General features: G+C 43.8%; 1 protein-coding gene across 1 annotated transcript; it reads right to left on the reverse strand.

The window, feature by feature from the left end:
• Positions 1-1,695: 1,695 nt before the first annotated feature.
• ADRA1A (adrenoceptor alpha 1A) lies at positions 1,696-17,339 on the reverse strand. Its single transcript, XM_031596973.2, has 2 exons — positions 16,290-17,339; positions 1,696-2,548 (listed from the first exon to the last, which is right to left on the reverse strand). The coding sequence occupies exons 1-2, from the start codon at positions 17,170-17,172 to the stop codon at positions 2,028-2,030; spliced, it is 1,404 nt and encodes a 467-aa protein (XP_031452833.2). The 5' UTR covers positions 17,173-17,339; the 3' UTR covers positions 1,696-2,027.
• Positions 17,340-17,579: the final 240 nt, after the last annotated feature.

Genomic DNA, 17,579 nt, shown 5'->3' on the forward strand with positions numbered 1-17,579 from the left:
AGACCAAGAACCTTGGCTTGGAGTCTCATATGACTTTCTTATGAGATTTCCAGCTTTTCTGCTTCTGGTCTTGGCTTGAAATACCATGAGAATATTTATTCATGGTATTTTAGCACTCCTGGTTTCCAATCATTGAAAACCTGAGGAAAAGCTCAAAGGGTGGAGTGGATTTCTTATTTTAAATAAAAATGGGACAATGCTACAGATGTGCTACCTGCAAACACACATTTTTGGACATAAATAAGAGCTTGAGTCTAGGGACTGGATTTGAAGTTTTCTCTAATTTTAACCTGTTTGGGACATTCTGTAGCTCTCTGACCCAGCATTTCTATGAGAGAACAAATAAATACTGCCTTGATGCTGGACTCCATACAGAATGAGAGATGAACAAAGAGTGATTCCTCATCAAGATTACCCAGGATTGTCCTTTCAAGGTCCCATCCTGAAAAAGCCAATCATAAGCCTTTTTCCTTTTCAAACTAGTGCATATCCAGCACATCTCAGGAGCTGACGCTGAGACACAAGTGGAGGCTCATGTGTTGTTTCAAGGAAGCTGCATTTTTCAGTTGGCAGGCTCAGGAGGAGGCATGTCAAGAGCTGCCTATTTCTAATACTGTACAGAGAATTCCTCCCACTATTTTTTTCCAGATGCTGAGCAGCCCACTTTATTTATTTATTTGTTTAGATTAGCTGCATTAAAATATACCAGGCTCCCAAATGTTTTTCGCCCAAATTCCCGTAGGAAGGGCCTTTCTCATGAGGATGTATGGTCTTAAGTCAGTTACTGGGTTTAGCTCCCACTGCTCTGAAGAAGGATAACATTCCTGACCTCATGGTACGTGGGGTTGGAAGGCTGAGGGTATTTTGCACTGCAGACGTAGCATAATGCTGGGCAAAGGGACAATGGGACATCCAGCTTTTCCAGTGACTGTGGCACAGCAGTACCTTAGGATGTGACTGGGGAAAGCACCTAGGCAAGGAGTTTCTGAGGTTTTAGGTGGTTTTCTGCTAAACTTGGAAGAAGGGAAACAAACAGATGAATAGAAGAGACCTGTTCAAGCCTTGTTTGATGACATCTTACCTCCTTTTGGATTTTATCAGACATCAAAGTGCAGAAACCTTTCAAACACACCTAGGATGCATGCAGATTTGCATTTCAATCTGGGGATTTTGGGTAGATTGGTTGTATAAAACAGAAAAGTTCTTGTCTCTGGAGCTAGGAGGAGTGCACCCACTTGGATCAAGTTTCTCTTGGCCATACAATTTACTGAAATGCTCAGCACCAAGGGAAACTCAGACCCACTCCAAACAGTGCAAGAGCCAGAGGAGTGTTTGCTGTGCCGTGCTTGGAAGTGACACACTGAGGGCGAACTGGGACTGCCCAGCTGGAGGTGTCACCCCAAGCAGTGGCTGTAGGATCTCCCCAAACAAAGCTGGAGATGAACAAAAGAGGCAAGACATGGTAGGAATGCATTCTCGTCCACAGTCCCTTAACAAAATGTAAGCAGAGATCTGTAAACACGGTCCCAAGACCTGAGCCTCACAACCTCAGCTCTTCTGGATGTTGTATCAATGTTTGTACATATATATATATATATTAAAAAAAAAAAAAAAAAAAAAAAAAAGTCACAGAATTGGCTCTAAACTTGGAGCTGTCTGAAAGTATCCACGCTGAAATCGGTATGGGGTCCTCATAGTTGGCTCTTGCTCCCACATCACATCTAAATCTGAGCAGCTGGACTTTAAAACAGGGAAATGCAGTGAAAACAAGGCCTTTAAATCTCAGGGAAACCACGTCTCTTGGAAGAGCAGAGGGTGCTCACCATCCACCGAAGCCACTCACTGTCTTTAAGGGGCTTTCCTCAGGCTACCAGCACTCCAACATCACTCCCCACAAGGCCTGGTACTCTTTTCCAGCATGCTATTCGTTTCATCCCAACTCCTTCAACTGCTATAGCATCTACTTCAATCCCCAACAAAATGGATAATCCCAGTAAAATGGGAGCGACCTCACATTGGCAGAGCCTTTAGACATCCTCCCCGTTCTCGCTGAGGGTCATGGTGTGTATTTTAATGGTGGGCACTTTGCAGTTTTCATGGACAACGTTCCCTGAAGTGCCCGCACAGCAGCACTCCTGGAGGAAACCTTTGCTTTTCACTTTGGCAGTGTTACAGCTGGACTTGTCTTTAGGAATCGCATTTTTTGCCGGCACGCTTTGCACGGCGGAGAATATCTTCCATTCACAGACCCCATCGGATTTGGAAATCTTATAGAAGGTTTCTCCTGAGCCGACGGGGATACGGACCACACCTTTGCCACCTCCCATGCTTTGGGTGTTGGGATGATTGAGGTTGAAGCTTGGGGATTGCTTCTTTGCTGCATGCTTTCTTGGGAGGCACTGCGCTCTCAGGACATTTTGGAACGCTTTCTTAAACTCTTGACTGGAGCATGGATAGATGATGGGGTTGATGCAGCTGTTTAAATATCCAAGCCAAAATGTTATTTTAAAAAGTGTGTCCGGGGGTTTGATTGTAGGAAAGAAAGAACCTAAAATGGAAAATATACAGAGTGTTAAGGCAGAGGCAGTGAGAAATTGCAGGTAACCAAAGAAACTTAAACACTGGAAAAACATAAATAAGATTCTGCTCTGTCTTGGAAAATTTATGACTCAAAGCTTAATTCCTGCAGGAAAGAATCTTTCAGAATGCATGATGCTGTACGATTACATGGATGCTATCAGAGATCAAGGCTCAAGACATCCACCTCATTATATATGCATTGCATTCTCCCACTTTCAGCTTGAGGCAAGAGAACAGATACCAAGTGACAAAGGAAAATTTCTCCCTCTAGAACTTCTCATTCAAGATCAGTTAGCCAAATAACAATCATGTTGAGGAGATCATCAAAAGGAGTTTCAAAGGGTAGGAAATCACAGCATTTTGGAAGTCTGAGTAAGTGGATTACTGGGTTGACCAATTAGAAGGTTTCAAAAGGATCAGATGTTGGGTGCTCATTTTCTCTTGCAGCCTTTCAGAAAATAACTTTTCTTGTGGAATGCATCTGAAATTCAGAGAAATTAGAAGAAATTGAACACTGGAGAAATAGTCTGAAATTGGAATGTATAGCAAAGTAATATCCACCTGCAATCTTAGCTCCCAGAGACCATCCAAAGAGCAAGAATTTAGATGGGTCCTTAGCAAGAAGAGTACTGTGGGCCTTTTTATCCTATAGGAAGCAGAATAGCATTGAAAAAAACTAGAGATGGTTTGACAGGGGTTATTCAGCAAATGAGTGACAAAAACATTGGTTGTGCATTTATTGGAACTCACTGACACAACAGTCAACTCCAAGTGGCCATGCCAACTGAAGATGAAATAGCATTGCTGGCAGCGTTTTTAAAAGTAGGCTATGGAATCATTAAGGTTGGAAAAGGCCTCCCAGGTCATCCAGTCCAACTGCTAATGATAATACTGATAACAAAGGATTTAGTTTGATATCTACTGCTTTAAAATACTGTGAATTTTTCCCAATGCCAAACTTTTGATTTTTTTTTTTGTTCAAATAAAATTTAAGCCCCCTTACTGCTTTTAGAAGCAAATTCTTAACTTGCTTGTTAAATGACTTGAATAATTTGCTTATAAGACTATTTGAATAGGATGTCTGTAAGTGCTTAAGAGAGTTACTGATGGAAAGATGTTACTATAAAGCTACAGAGACACACTTGGGGTGTTAAAGAGTCAATGCTGCTGCAGCAGCACTTAGAAATTAGCTGCTTTTCCTGAATGACACTGGAAACCAGCCATTATAACAGGATCCTCTAGTTCTCTGGTACTTCTTTCTGCTTGGAAATAAAAACAATATTGCCTGAATGTGAGTGAAACAGAAAACCAAACTCCATGCGATGCGGGGGTGGGATAAGTGATAACAGCACTTCTAAGACCAGTCTTGCAAAACGGATCCAGAATGAGAAAAAAGAGAAAAACATTTCCCATATGCTGTCAAGGGAAAGGCTGCTTCTTACTTACCTCCAGTGAAAGGGAAAAAAAAAAAGGCAAGTGATTCTATCATTCTGTTGACAGCAATTAGTTTCAATTGCTTATCATGGGCACAGGGAGCAAAATAATTTCCCAGCAAGTATATCGTGGCATCATAGAATCACAAAATCATAATTGGCTTATTTTGGACATCATAGTCAGGTCTCTAATAAATTGCTCTTTTAGCACTTATATATACATGCCTTCCTGCTTTTCCCTCACAAATCAGAACCGTGTGCATTCAGGAAGAGATGCTGTGGAGGATTTTGATGTCAATGCCCTTGACATCCTCTGTAGTTTCCTTGATTTCTGCATCACCTCCTCAGCTTGACAGGGGTTGGTCTGTTTGTTGGACCTCCACTGATTCTGGAAAAGCTTGCAAAGCAACAAGAACCTTCTAATTGAATCCTGAGAGTGCTGAACTTTGGTTTGAATCTTTTCCTTCTGAATCTTTTCTTTGCCAAACAAAGTGACAGTGAGGACAGCAAATGCTTCCAAGCGGCAAAACCCAGCGAGGAATTCTCAGGGTGTTTTTGCCCGTGTGAGAATCTATCAAAACATTGCTTGGACCAGGGGACGCAAACAGTGCAGTGTGATTAATGATGCGCTCGCCCTGCTTCTGCTGAGCACAGTCTCTGCTGCGAAACACAGAGCACTGCCATCTTTCTTCCATCCCCTATGGAAGAAATAAGGGATGGGCAGGGAGAGAGGTGCTGGGCTGCTGCTTGGAGGTATCCTTCCCTGGGATCACTCATCAGACACCAGACATGGGACTCCCTACTCCCCTCTTGCTGCTGCATATGGCTTTTCCACTGTTGCTTTCAATACTGTCATTTTCTATGACCAACAATGTCAAGACAGCAGTTCCTATTTTGAAGTTAAGTGTAAGCAGGTACGTCTGCAATTTAGGATTTTTCTCAGCAAGCATCACTTGCCTCTTATAAAAACAACTAAATGAGCTTCCTGGAGAGCTTTCTGGTTGAAGTCACTGGCAGATGAAGAGTACAAAAGGATTCAGAATGTCCCCATCCTGCTCCATTTTTCCTTTATTTCTCCATTTAGGTGCAGCACACCCACTGCTCTCCCATCTTGTGCTAAGACAAAGGTGAAACAAGCCCAGGTGTAAGGCTGAGTGTAAAAATAGGTAAACAATAACAATTCCTGTTTGCTGCAACTTCTGGTTCGCCTGAAACGGAATGTGAGTGCCTTGCCAAAGTCTGCTAAAAATAGTGAAGAGCCAGTGTCAGAGTCTGCCTCTTGCTCATTTTTTTTTTTTCTGTTCTTTTGAGGGGGGTGGAGATGGAGATCAGCATGCTAATTTATTAACGCAGCCTTTTTTAGTACATTGGTGTAGAGATTTGTTGCCTTGGAACAACGCACTGTCAGAGTACAACAAACGAACTGACAGCGTACAAACTTTGCTATGAGTGGGTCCTATCACATGTTGTCATTAACTCTTTCTTCCCAGGGGTGGATGCAAATTGGGCTTTGGGACAGCAGGTTCTCTCTGCTGGGCATTTGGTCATGCTATCCATGATGTTTTGTAGGTTAAGACCAGCTCTGCCTACACGTTTCATTATATCCAAACACTGTCCTGTAAATGAAGCATTAGTAATGCCTATAGAAGGAAACATAAAATCATAGAATCATTAGCACTGGAGAAGACCTCTAAGATCCCCACGTCCAACCCCAAATCCATCCCACCATCCTCACTGACCAGTGCCACATCTTCACAGTTTTGGAACTGCTCCAGGGATGGTGACCCCACCAGTCCTTGGACAGCCTGTGCCAATGACCACTCATTCCTAATACCCAACCTGAAGCTCCTCAGGTGCAACTGAAGGCCGTCACTTCTCATCTTATTGCTATTACCTGGGAGTAGAGGCTGACTCCCCATCTCACCACAATCTCATTTCAGGGCATCATAGAGAGCAGTAAGTTCTACTCCGAGCCACCTCTTCTCCAGAGTGATCCATCCATGAGCCAGCAGTGTGCCTGGGTGGCCAAGAAGGCCAATGGCATCCTGGCTTGTATCAGAAGTAGTGTGACCAGCAGGAGTAGGGAAGTAATTGTTCCCCTGTACTCAGCTCTGGTGAGGCCGCACCTCGAGTGCTGTGTCCAGTTCTGGGCCCCTCACTGCAAGAAAGACGTTGAGGCCCTGGAGCGTGTTCAAAGAAGGGCGACAAAGCTGGTGAGGGGTCTGGAGCACAGATCTTATAAGGAGCGGCTGAGGGAGCTGGGATTGTTCAGTCTGGAGAAGAGGAGGCTCAGGGGAGACCTTATTGCTCTCTATAACTACCTGAAGGGAGGTTGTAGCGAGCTGGGGGTCGGCCTCTTCTCCCGTATAACTGGTGATAGGACTAGAGGGAATGGTTTCAAGCTTCGCCAGGGAAGATTCAGGCTGGATATTAGGAAATACTACTTCTCTGAAAGGGTGGTCAGGCACTGGAATGGGCTGCCCAGGGAGGTGGTGGAGTCCCCTTCCCTGGAGGTGTTCAAGGAACGTTTGGATGTTGTGTTGAGGGATATGGTTTAGCGAGAACCATTGGTGATAGGTGGGTAATTGGACTGGATGATCTTATAGGTCTTTTCCAACCTTAGTGATTCTGTAATTCTGTGATCCCCATTCCCTCAACTGCCTCCCATCAGACTTATGCTCCAGACCCTTCACAGCACCACTGCCCTTCTCTGGACAAGCTCCAAAGAAGCATCATCAGTAGAACTGGCAGTCAACAGACCCAATATGTAACAGAGCTTAAAGTAAAATCAAAGTAGAGATAATATGGACTTCCTTCTTATTCATGCCAACAACTTAATCTTCCTCAGCAATATAAGTCAAGTTCAGCATGTCTAAACATTGAGCTACTGAACTACAGTGCAGGGTGGATAAATCATTTCAATTCCCAAATCTCCTGTACAATGAGTTGAATCCTGCTGTACTTTGCAAGGGCATGGACGTGTTGGTATTTGCTTAGTGCCTCTTGAGAAATACAGTGCCCTCTTCAGATGGCCATGGAAAGCAGTGCTCTTCTACTGCAAACATTGGTTATGCCCATAGCTCAGAAACATCCCATCACCTTTTATGCTGTCTACCTGAATACCTGGCAAAACAGGAAAAGCATCACATTGCCCAGGTCCTTGGGGAGCCATTTCACCTGCCATGGAATACTAAGAGTGTGTTCGTTTTTTTTCTGGGAGTGAAATATTCAGTGATGTTGTTGTCATGGTTAATATCAGTGGTAGATGGAACTGGTAGCAAGTAGGAGTAATATTCAAACAGTGCTGCTAAGCCTGATGATAAAGTATTTTGTTCAATGTGCAGAGACATTTAAACAGGCTGTGGCTGGCAATGAAAGCCAGACAAGATTAAAGTAGAAATAAAACTTTTTTTTTTATTATTATTTTTTTAAGAATGACTGCTATTAACCATGAGAAAAAATAACCAAGCGGAGTGGTGAGTTCTCTCCTCTTTAAAGGTGTACAACATAAGGCTGCCTGTGTCCTATGCAGCAGTGAGGCACTATGAGGTGACACCCTTTGGTAGGTGACATACAGGAGGATGCAGTAATGACCTCATTTGCCTCCTGGCCTTTAAAGATCCCACGTGTGGAGGTCTTAATGCCTTTCCTGGAATAAAATAATAAATAGTGGCAAAACTGAATACAGCTCAGAGCCTTCATCTTTCATTATCTCCCAATAGTTTGTGCTGGAACCAAAGGAAACTTCAGCAAATCTCTTAATGCCTTTTACTCGTAGGCTGACTAGTTGTTTTAGTGGGAAGTATTGGTGACAAGTGGATGGTTGGACTGGATGACCTTAGAGGTCTTTTCCAACCTTGGATATTCTATGACTCTAAAGGATGCTGAAATTCCTGCTTTGTTTCCAGTAGATTGAGGTTTATAGAATGCCAGTAGCACAACTCAACTGCTTGCTATATGAAAATTAAATAAAATAGAATGTTCTATCAGCGTCCTGATATCCTTTGCCACGAAGTATCTCACTGCATATCCACAAAATGCCAGGATTGGAACCCTTTCCCTCACCATTTATTTTCCTGTTTGTCAGATTCAGGTTTCTTCAGCTTTGAGAGAGAAGTTTTCCACATACCTCCTGGTGAGTAAGTGCCAATTCAGCCCCAGAGATGTAATTTGACTGTGTCATTAGTCAGAAGTTACAGAGCTGCTTGATTATAGGTTGTTTAAGAGCCAGCACTGATGTCACACGTCATTTCACTGATGGACAGCTTACAGGGACTTAGCAGCTCCCGGACTAAAGCAAACTCTTGTTTACGCTGTATCATCTCCATTAGCACCACAGGAATAAGATCCTATAGATTTTCATGGCTCCTGGGCTTCATTGTGTTGTTAAAATCCAGCTAAATCTCACAGCTCTGTTTAGCTTCACAATATTTTTTCCTCTTTTTATGGTATAAATTTGGTGATTGAGTCAGAGCACGGGGAAAGGCAGGCAGGGTGGTATGGGTACACTCACAGAATCAGACAGAATCGTGGAATATCCTGAGCTGGAAGGGATCCATAATGATCATTGAGTCCAGTCCCACCTGGGAGAGGACAGCAGTACCCTGCACGTTGTGAGCACAGAACCACATGCTGTTTGTCAGGACTGTGTTGACAAGGCTTTAAGCATCCAAGGGAATCAGGAAAAGTGCATTTGTGGCTTGCACAAGTCTGAAATCCTTGCATCTCTTGCCTATAACACCTGGGATTAAGCATCTGCAATCGCAGCAAGCTGAAAACAGGGATGGCTGTGTGGTCACAGAGCTCAGGCCCTATGGGATCTGTCCTGTTCCAGAGCAACTGCCCTAAAAAAAAGAGGATGGAGCAGCAGAGAGGATCCCCAATGTCTTCCCACAGACTGACTCGGTACCAGTGGCTCCACATGTCTGCACTGCCAATGCTGACAAATGGGCCTCATCTCATGATCCCAACCTCAACATTAGCAGTGAACTTTACTCCATGAGACCAGCATTCCTTATGCACCTCGGGTCAAACACAGCCACCCCACGGGGAGTGCATTTATATGTAAGTACTGCTGCCGACACGCAGCAGCTGCAGTCTGTACGTATGTTCTGTCCCAGCACGTCTCACCCATATGGAAAGCATCTTCCGTGGGAACAAAAACGGGATCAAAGAACACTTCAACCGGAGGAAACGCTTCTGTTATTTTTTATGATCATATTAGTGCAGCAAACGCAGAACGGTGGTTAAGTATTTGAGAGAGAAGAGATGTGAGGAAGGGTAAGAGCCTGCATCTGTCAAGTCTTGCACATTTCCAGCTGTGCTTGTCCCAGGATCTGGATTATTGTGGCTGATTCGGGGGTAAAATGAGAAAAGCTTTGTGTCTGGATCTCTCTCAACTGCAATAAACAGCAATAAGAAGAGAAGCAAGGATCTGAATTCAGATCTCCATGTCGTTCTGTAGGGTGTGGGCATCTCCAAAGGAGATAGGTGGGACAGACGGACATCAGGAGTGGGTCAGCCTGGGAATGGTGCTCTGATCATTCGGATTTTTTCTGACCTAATTTATGCTCTGTTTCATGTTGTACCCACTTAGGATGGATGATATTTCTGGCAAAGAGCAAATGTCTCACCAAGAAACTATTTCCAGATTCACTGTGTGCAGATGCAGATTTAGAAAGCAGATAAAAAAATATATATATCCCAAAACATGGGAAGGTGAACTGAGGTTTTCTTACCTACGTAAGCCCAAATGATAACATTGATTTACAAATTATTTTAATTGCCAGTGAAATTCCAGCTCCCTTGCTGTGGAATTATTCAGGATCTCTTTGCTAATGTTGTTATGATACTGGATATTCTTCCCAAAGCCCCAGCTCCTGGAGGCATGCACTTAAAACAAAACCTTAGCTTTCACTTAAAAAATAAAAAGCAAAAACAATGGCATGGTTCAGAGGACAGTTTGAAAAGATGAGTTGATTGCTGGTCGTGATTTGGAATCCCTGGGGTTTGCTACGCTGGAATTATGCTCTTTAGCAGAAGCTGACTGTCCAGCCCTTATGCAACCAAATCAAAGACAAGCCCTGAAATCTGCTGGGTGGGGTGGGAGAATTACTCATCACCTTTCAATCCCTAACGAATTCTAAATAGCATCTTGATGTTTGAGAGGACAGGGAGTGAAAATGGCATTCGTGGTTCATTTACTCCAGGTGCCTGCAGGTGGTGACTGCACAAAGAAAGAACATTTTGAAGACAAGGACGAGCCTTCTTCTTGACAGGTAGCTCATGCAGGAAAGCTGTAGATATGAATCACGACACATAGCAGAACTCGCTCCACATTCTCTCCCTGCTTGGCATTTCAATGGCTATTAATGTTAGCAATTCCTTCACCAGCTTTATGCTGCATTATGAGTCAGTGGGACACATTTCAGGACTTGGTGACAGCAGAGAAATATTGGCCATGGGGATGTCAGTAGGATTTTTGCCATTGGATGCAGCATAGCATCCAACAAGGCCTTTGCAGACTGTGTTTACAAAAACACCCCTTGAGATCAGACAAAACATACACGCCAAATATCCTGACTCTTTATTTCATGGCTTATTTTCTCCCCATTCAATGTCTTAACACACATCACTCAAACAGTGCCAAACACCCTTCTTCTTTCTGACCCATCATTCCGTGGCTTGGGCTCTATTCTGGATTTCTTTCCCCCTTAATTTCTTTTTGTGGCTGAGGAAACACACTGAAATGCTATCTTAGGGAATCTAGCTCTGTATATTCTCACCATGGCTGGAATTCAGCATGTTCTGATACCAAAACTATGTAGGGCAAGGTTGTTCCAGCTTTTATTCATTTTATTTTAGCTGTTATCAGCTGAACAAAGATAAGAAGGGGGATTCCCATCCTTGCCTCTCAGAACAGCCCAGCCATGATGGCACTGAGGTTCATGCTGGAGGGACAGGAGGATTTCCTTCTGTTTACCACTATGAGACCATCTGGCCAATTCTACAGGAGAAAAGAGATGGTTCAGTGAAAGGAGCTTTATTTTTGTATGGCATGAAATGCCAGGATAATGCAGTTCCTGTTGTTTTCACCTGTAAGAGTGGTGCAATTTATACAGTTCTCCTCCCCAGGAAAGCTTTTACGTGCTCTGCCTTATTTTCCCCATCAGTAAATGGGGTTACTCTTCTGACATGTAAACATTTTGGCACTGCCTTCACAGAATTAGACATTACTTCAGCATCATCAGGCAAAATGGCTTTGATTCTACAGGAAATTGGTGACTTTCTGTGTGGCACCTGCAGTAAACCTGTTAATGACAAATCCCAGCTCACTTCTGAATCTCACACAGTACAATTCCCATTCATACTGCTGGTCAAATGGTTGGGAAATGGATGAATCATAAACATTTCCCCTTTTTTGGACCCCAAAAGACCCTAAAAATAGTATTCAAAACACCATCTCTCAGGCTGGATCCTGTTATTTTGCAAGCCATTCCCAATTTTTGCTTATTAAAGCACCTTTCTGAAAGAGTCAGCAGGAAGAGAACAGTGAGTTGCAGAGTGTGAATGTCAAGACAGGAGCAGGTAGCTGATTTCCTCCTACAAAAACACATGGACAGAGCAGGCACCCACTTCATGTCTCTAACCCAGCCCTGTCATAAGAAGGAACATGGCCCGAAGCCCAGTAACTTTGCCAATAAGTGGGCAGGATGGGGGATGGCTCAGCCAGAAGCAGTGGGAGTTGATCAAAATGTGCTGTGACAAGAGAACATAATGAATGGAACCTCAGACAGTCCTGAAAAGAGCAAAAGCCATCAAGATACACCTGATATATATATATACTTTTTTTTTTTTTTTTTTCTGGTAATACAAACCAGGCAGGTCCTCAGGTCCTTGGGAAGTACTATGTCCTAACAGACAAGTGCACTGTCCCAGCCTTATAACATAGAGGGCAGCTCAATCATGCCTTTCCCACAGTAGTCAAGGTAGATGAATTTCTGCATGTGACAGCACATGGACAGCTGAAGCCTCTCCATCACGTCTGGCCATCTTTGGTTTCCAAAACTAATTTACAGCTGAGTTGACTGGGTATGAACTCATGCCACTGGAGCCCAAGAAAGGTGATATAACTAAAATCAATCACCTTCTTGAAGCATCAGAGACAGGCTGTTATTCCATCACTGCACAGGGCCATAGCTCTGGGAGCCCCAGCTGTGACCTTTACCCACACACCCATTGCCCATGGACCTGCTTATAAGGTCAGGCTCTTCTTGGTTCTGGGCTGACTGTCTTTTGTTGCTTTATGTTTTGCTGGTGGCTGCTGGGCCATTTGCTGGCCCTGCCCTTTCTGCTCCTCACCTTTCTAACTGCTTCAGAAACCTGTTCTCAGGTTAAGCTTCAGGTGGCCTATTATAGTTGGTGCCTCAGAGATCCTGGTTGCTCAGTGTTAATTGTTTCCAATCAAAAAAGAAATACTGTTGTCCTTAAGGCACTGTTTCTTCATGGAATCATTAAGGTCAAAAAAGACCTCTATGATCCCCAAGTCCAACCCCAACCATCCCACCATGCCCTCTAAACCACATCCCTCAGTGCCACATCTCCATGGTTCTTGAACACCTCCTGGGATGGTGACTCCTCCACCTCCCTGGGCAATGACTAAACGCTTTCTGAGTTTTCCTAATATCCAGCCTGAACCTCTCTTAATTGTGATCTTAAAGAGCTCTGCTAAAATGTCATGCAATTGTGATGAGCAGCAGGATTTCATTTGATAACTGAGATGAAACCAAAATGCTTTGCAGTAAGAAGGTCTTGACTAATGTGGGAAAGCTAAAAGCTGCTCTCAGCTGCTTGAGGATGCATTATGGTTTGAAAAAGGAGCCAAGTATAGAGCTACCTACGGTTTGATCTTTGGGTGGTCCTGTGTGGAGTCAGGAGCTGAACTCAGTTATCCTTATGGGTCTCTTCCAACTGTGGAAATACTCTGATTCTATGATTCAACCAAAGCATGTATTAAAAACTTTCAAAACTGTTCTCACCATGCAGTTTCAAGCAGGGCTGTTAACCAGGGAAGCTCAGGTGCTATGGGTTTCCATGTAAGTGGCTGCCAGCAGTTGGGAATAAGGTGTTTAAGTGTTGCTAGTAAGAAATAATGGTCAAAGTAAGAAAAAGAGGCAGCAGATATGGGAGACGTGTGAGACCAACAGCTGTGTGCAAAGAATTATCCTTACTTGAAGGTCTGGATAATTGGCTGCCTGGGTGGGGTAGGATGTTCTTACAGCTCCCCTGGGAGCAAACCTAAGTCATTGTGAATAAGAGGTAGACAAGGCATCTTGAATTTCTAAGCAGTAGATTAATCTATTCTTCAGCACATTCTTCTGTTGAATATATCCCTTCTATAGTTATAGAAAGGCTTGATGCCTAAAATAAGGAAAATTTGGTAATACACCCAAAAATCTGCTTGGGAAGCAATTGTAGAGAGATGTAGATGTACGTGAACTTCAGTCTCTTTAGTTTAAAACCTAATGCAAGGGCTGAAGCATTGGACACGATTCCTCCTAGGCAATGACATTTCTAGGAAGTACCTGTGTAAAGTTCATTCATCAGTGGGTTTACAGCTCTTCTGTGGGGGGGAGTGATAAGAATTCCAAGAGAGATTTGCAGACCAAAGGATCAGATTTCCACCACTGTGGGCCAGGGGGGACTAGGGCTCAATAAGAAAAGGTGTCATTTAAAAAGGTTACTGGTCACAAAGGACCTCACTGTTCTTGCTGGTTCTCAGACTAAACTCTTATTTAGGCTTAAACATGTTGGAGGATTCCTACATCTGAACCAGCATTTCAATCAGTCTAAACCATGATGGAAAAAACCTGACCTTGTGCTAAGAAAATCATTTGTCTAGAGAGGAGCTGAGACTCAATTAGGGGAATACAAGGACTGCAATTAGAGTTAGAACTTTTCTAGGTAAGTTTCATTAAATGATTTGTGAGGATAGGCTGAGTTCTAGGAAGGTGCTACAGGAAAGCTTTGTGACCAGGAACAGATCCAGTGGTCAGCTGAAAAGAGGGAGAGAAAGCAGACGAAGAACTGAAAACCTGTCTTCTTCCAGGGGAAACGGGCTGTTGTGACAGCCGTTCAATTTAGAGACGCTTTGTGAAAGCTGAGTTTGCATGCCAGTGCCCTAACCTCATTTATTTCCATGCAACAAGATTATTGTTTGTTGGCTTGTTCCACAGCCGTCGAAGCCAAGTGAGGAGGTGTATGGAACATAATGCTCATTCCCATGGAGGGATCCAAGAAGGTAAGACATTACTCACATAGATTGCAACTGGCAATTTTACACACTGATTTCAATTAAGATATTGTCATGTGGCAGGAATACTCAAATTGTTTCTCCATTTATTTTCGGCAATATCTGCTGATCTGGATGTCACACCTTTATCCCACTCTCCATCTCCTTTTATTACTCTTGCCTTCCCTGTACCTAAACCCCAAACATTTCCACCCCTGCTTATTATGTACTTCAGTGAGCCAGGTGCTTCTAGCTGCACCTTGGTTCCCAGCTGGCAAGACTGATAAGAAACGAGGGGATCTTGACGATGCTGGTCAGGGTGGAGCAGCCTGGTCCAGGATGCTTTCTTGTTTACTTTTGCACCCCTTGTCAGTTTAACAGCTCCTTGTCTCTAACAAATCAACAAGTCATTTTGAAAGTCTTTAAAAACAACATTGCAACTCCACAAAGACAGGGAAGCTAACAACCTGAAGACAGTTGCTTTATAAGGGATCAAAGAAAGATGCAAAGCTGCTCTTCAATCAAGCAAATTTCCTAATCCAAAGCAAATTAACAACAGCACCGTGTGTGCAGCCGCACAGCAGATGAAAAGTAGTGTGTTTGATGTGTTCTCTTAAACCCTTTTTGGGTATGTTTCAGGCATCTTGGCAACCAGCATTCCAACGTGCTGACACCCTGGGCAGCAGAGCCAGCCTTTCCAGGGCTCCCTTTATGCAACTCCTACAGCTCACACTCCAACTCCTGCTCCATCACCTCTACCTATTGACCAATGAGAGTGAATCTGTACTTTTTTTTTCTGTGTTGACATTTGTGATGTTTTTTTTGGGAAACAACCAGGTGTTCCAGGTTAATCCAGGAGACGTTAATTGAAAAAGAACCAACGTCTTTTGTAAGGTGTAAGAAAAGAAAATAATCTCCCAAACCTTTTAGTGCTTAGGTAAGCATCGTTTTTTCCTTTTCATTGTACTCAGTGTAGCACTACTAGCTAGAATTTCCACGCAGTCTGCAGTCTCACTTTATTTTTCCTATACAGCCTCAAGACTGCAAGAAAAGCTGCTGAAATTGGACAAGGCAGATGGAAGGTTCCTTGTTCCCAAAGCCAGCATTCAGTACAGCTCTCGCTTTGCAAACTTTATGTGACGTGCCACGCTCAGATGCAGTCATAAAATTAGCATTCTGGTTCTGAAACTACATCAAAGGTGACTGAGCAAAGTTTAATTAAGGTTCTGATTACTTTATATTTCATGATAGCGAAGCAGAACACATCCCTCCCCTTTAGAGTTATGGCTGGGGAATAAATATTTGTATTCAGCATGGTGGGTGAGATGGCAGCTGGTGTTTGGCCAGTGTGCCCAGTGGGTTTCCACGTAGGATGCAAACCAGAGAAGTGTAAAATTAGTTTGGAGGATCCTCGCGGCTGTGCTGTGGCTGGGTGGGTGATAAATTAAAAATACATTCATTTGGAATATGGTATTTCATAGCACGACACCTTCTATTAGGGAGCTGATTATTTCTCATAGCGGGGAATTAATGGGTTCTGAGCACTTAGAGAGTTTTGTCCCAAAACAGTAAACTGCGCTTAGACCATGAATACTTTTACGTGTTGACCTTTTATAAATTTATATCACCTGCAGAACTGGCTGCAAACTTGAATATAAACACATACACCTAAAATACCATTCCCAAAGCAGAACTGATCAGGAATAAGTCCTTGTTCTGAAAGGGCATTTTCTATGTGGAAAAAGACTGTCAAAATCAGTTTCATTCTTTTCAGCATTTTAGCTTCCCTTTGAACCAGACCTGCTTGGTGAGGTTTGAGACTTTCATTTTTCACGTTCAGTTTTGATGCGTGTTTTGATTTTTGACAGCTTTCCAACAGAAAACAGTTCCCTCAGTGCTCTTCTGATCGGCTCTATTGAACACAGGCAAACACACGGCTCTCCCCTGGGGGAAGGGACTGTAGAAGGGGTTTATGCATTACTTACCGAGAGGCATGACTACAAAAAATGGAAGCCAGCACAGAACAAAACATCCCACTACAATTCCCAGGGTCTTGGCTGCTTTCTTTTCCCTGGAGAACTTGAGGAGACGCACTGAGAAGTGATGCTTGCTCTTAGAGCTGGCCGTGGCCCCGCTCGTTTCGGGAGCGTTTTTGCGGTGGATCCGGAGGGTCACTGCTTCGGAACGAGATTTCTCCATCTTCAGCCCTGACCTCAAACCTTTGTTTTCCCTTTTGGCCACGACATACACTCGGCAGTACATCACCAGGATGATGGTCAGGGGGAGGTAGAAGGAGCCCAGCGCGGAGAACAGCACGTAGCCGGGCTCTTCGGTGATCTGGCAGATGGTGTCATCTTCGGGTGCTGGTTCCTTCCATCCAAAAAGAGGTCCAATGGAGATGACCAGAGACAACGCCCACACACACAGGAGAGCCAGGAGGCCTCTCTTCTCCGTCACTATGCTGGGGTAACGCAGTGGGTAGCTCACCCCGATGTATCTGTCTATCGAGATGATGCAGAGGCTCATAATGGAAGCAGTGCAGCAAAGGACATCAACAGCTGCCCAGATGTTGCAGAAGATCCTCCCAAAGACCCAGTAGCCCAAAATCTCCATAGTAGCAGAGAAGGGCAGGACAGTGGATGTCAAGAGGAGGTCGGCTACAGCCAGATTAATTATATAGTAGTGGGTGACACTCTGAAGATGCCTGTGGCAGGCTACAGAGAGGATAACCAAAATGTTACCCAAAACTCCAAAAATGATCAGCCCCCCTAGAATAACACCCAGCAAAATGGCCTTGGAAATGTTCACGGGCCCTGCAGAGTGGGTGCAGTTGGAACAGTCGGATGAGTTCCCAGAGAGGAAAACCATGGTGAGTGACTGGCAATGGCTGCTGTCCTTCACACCCTTTTCAGGTAGAAAAAGTGATGGGATCAGTCCTCAGAATGTCCTACAGGCAACATTGCCTGGCTTTGCTGGGTGGAAGAGTTTTTAAGAAAGTTTCAGAAATGCAGCACCAGGAGCAATGAGAAGGATCCAAAAACATAATAGAAAGCCTACTTTTCTCCCCAAATATTTACCATTCTAGCACAGCTAAATCCACCGTTTCCAAGTCAGATTTAACCCCTTTTGCATTGTTCCTGGGTTGCAGAAGTGAGGCTACATAAAGCTGAGGCTGCTTTTCCCGCTTTCCAGGATAATGTGATGAGAAGTATTGGAATCAAAGGTGCAAGTCATTTCTGTCTCCTTGGGAAGAATGAATATTTAAGTAGCAAAAA

Source organism: Phasianus colchicus, chromosome 27 (assembly GCF_987193195.1).
Source record: "Phasianus colchicus chromosome 27, bPhaCol1.hap1.1, whole genome shotgun sequence".
Lineage (NCBI taxonomy): Eukaryota > Metazoa > Chordata > Aves > Galliformes > Phasianidae > Phasianus > Phasianus colchicus.

Coding starts and splice junctions, on each gene's coding strand:
- ADRA1A (XM_031596973.2), bottom strand. CDS start 17,172: ATGGTTTTCCTCTCTGGGAACTCATCCGACTGTTCCAACTGCACCCAC. Junction 2,549..16,289: donor TTTTGTAGTCATGCCTCTCG/GTAAGTAATGCA, acceptor TTTCCATTTTAG/GTTCTTTCTTTCCTACAATC.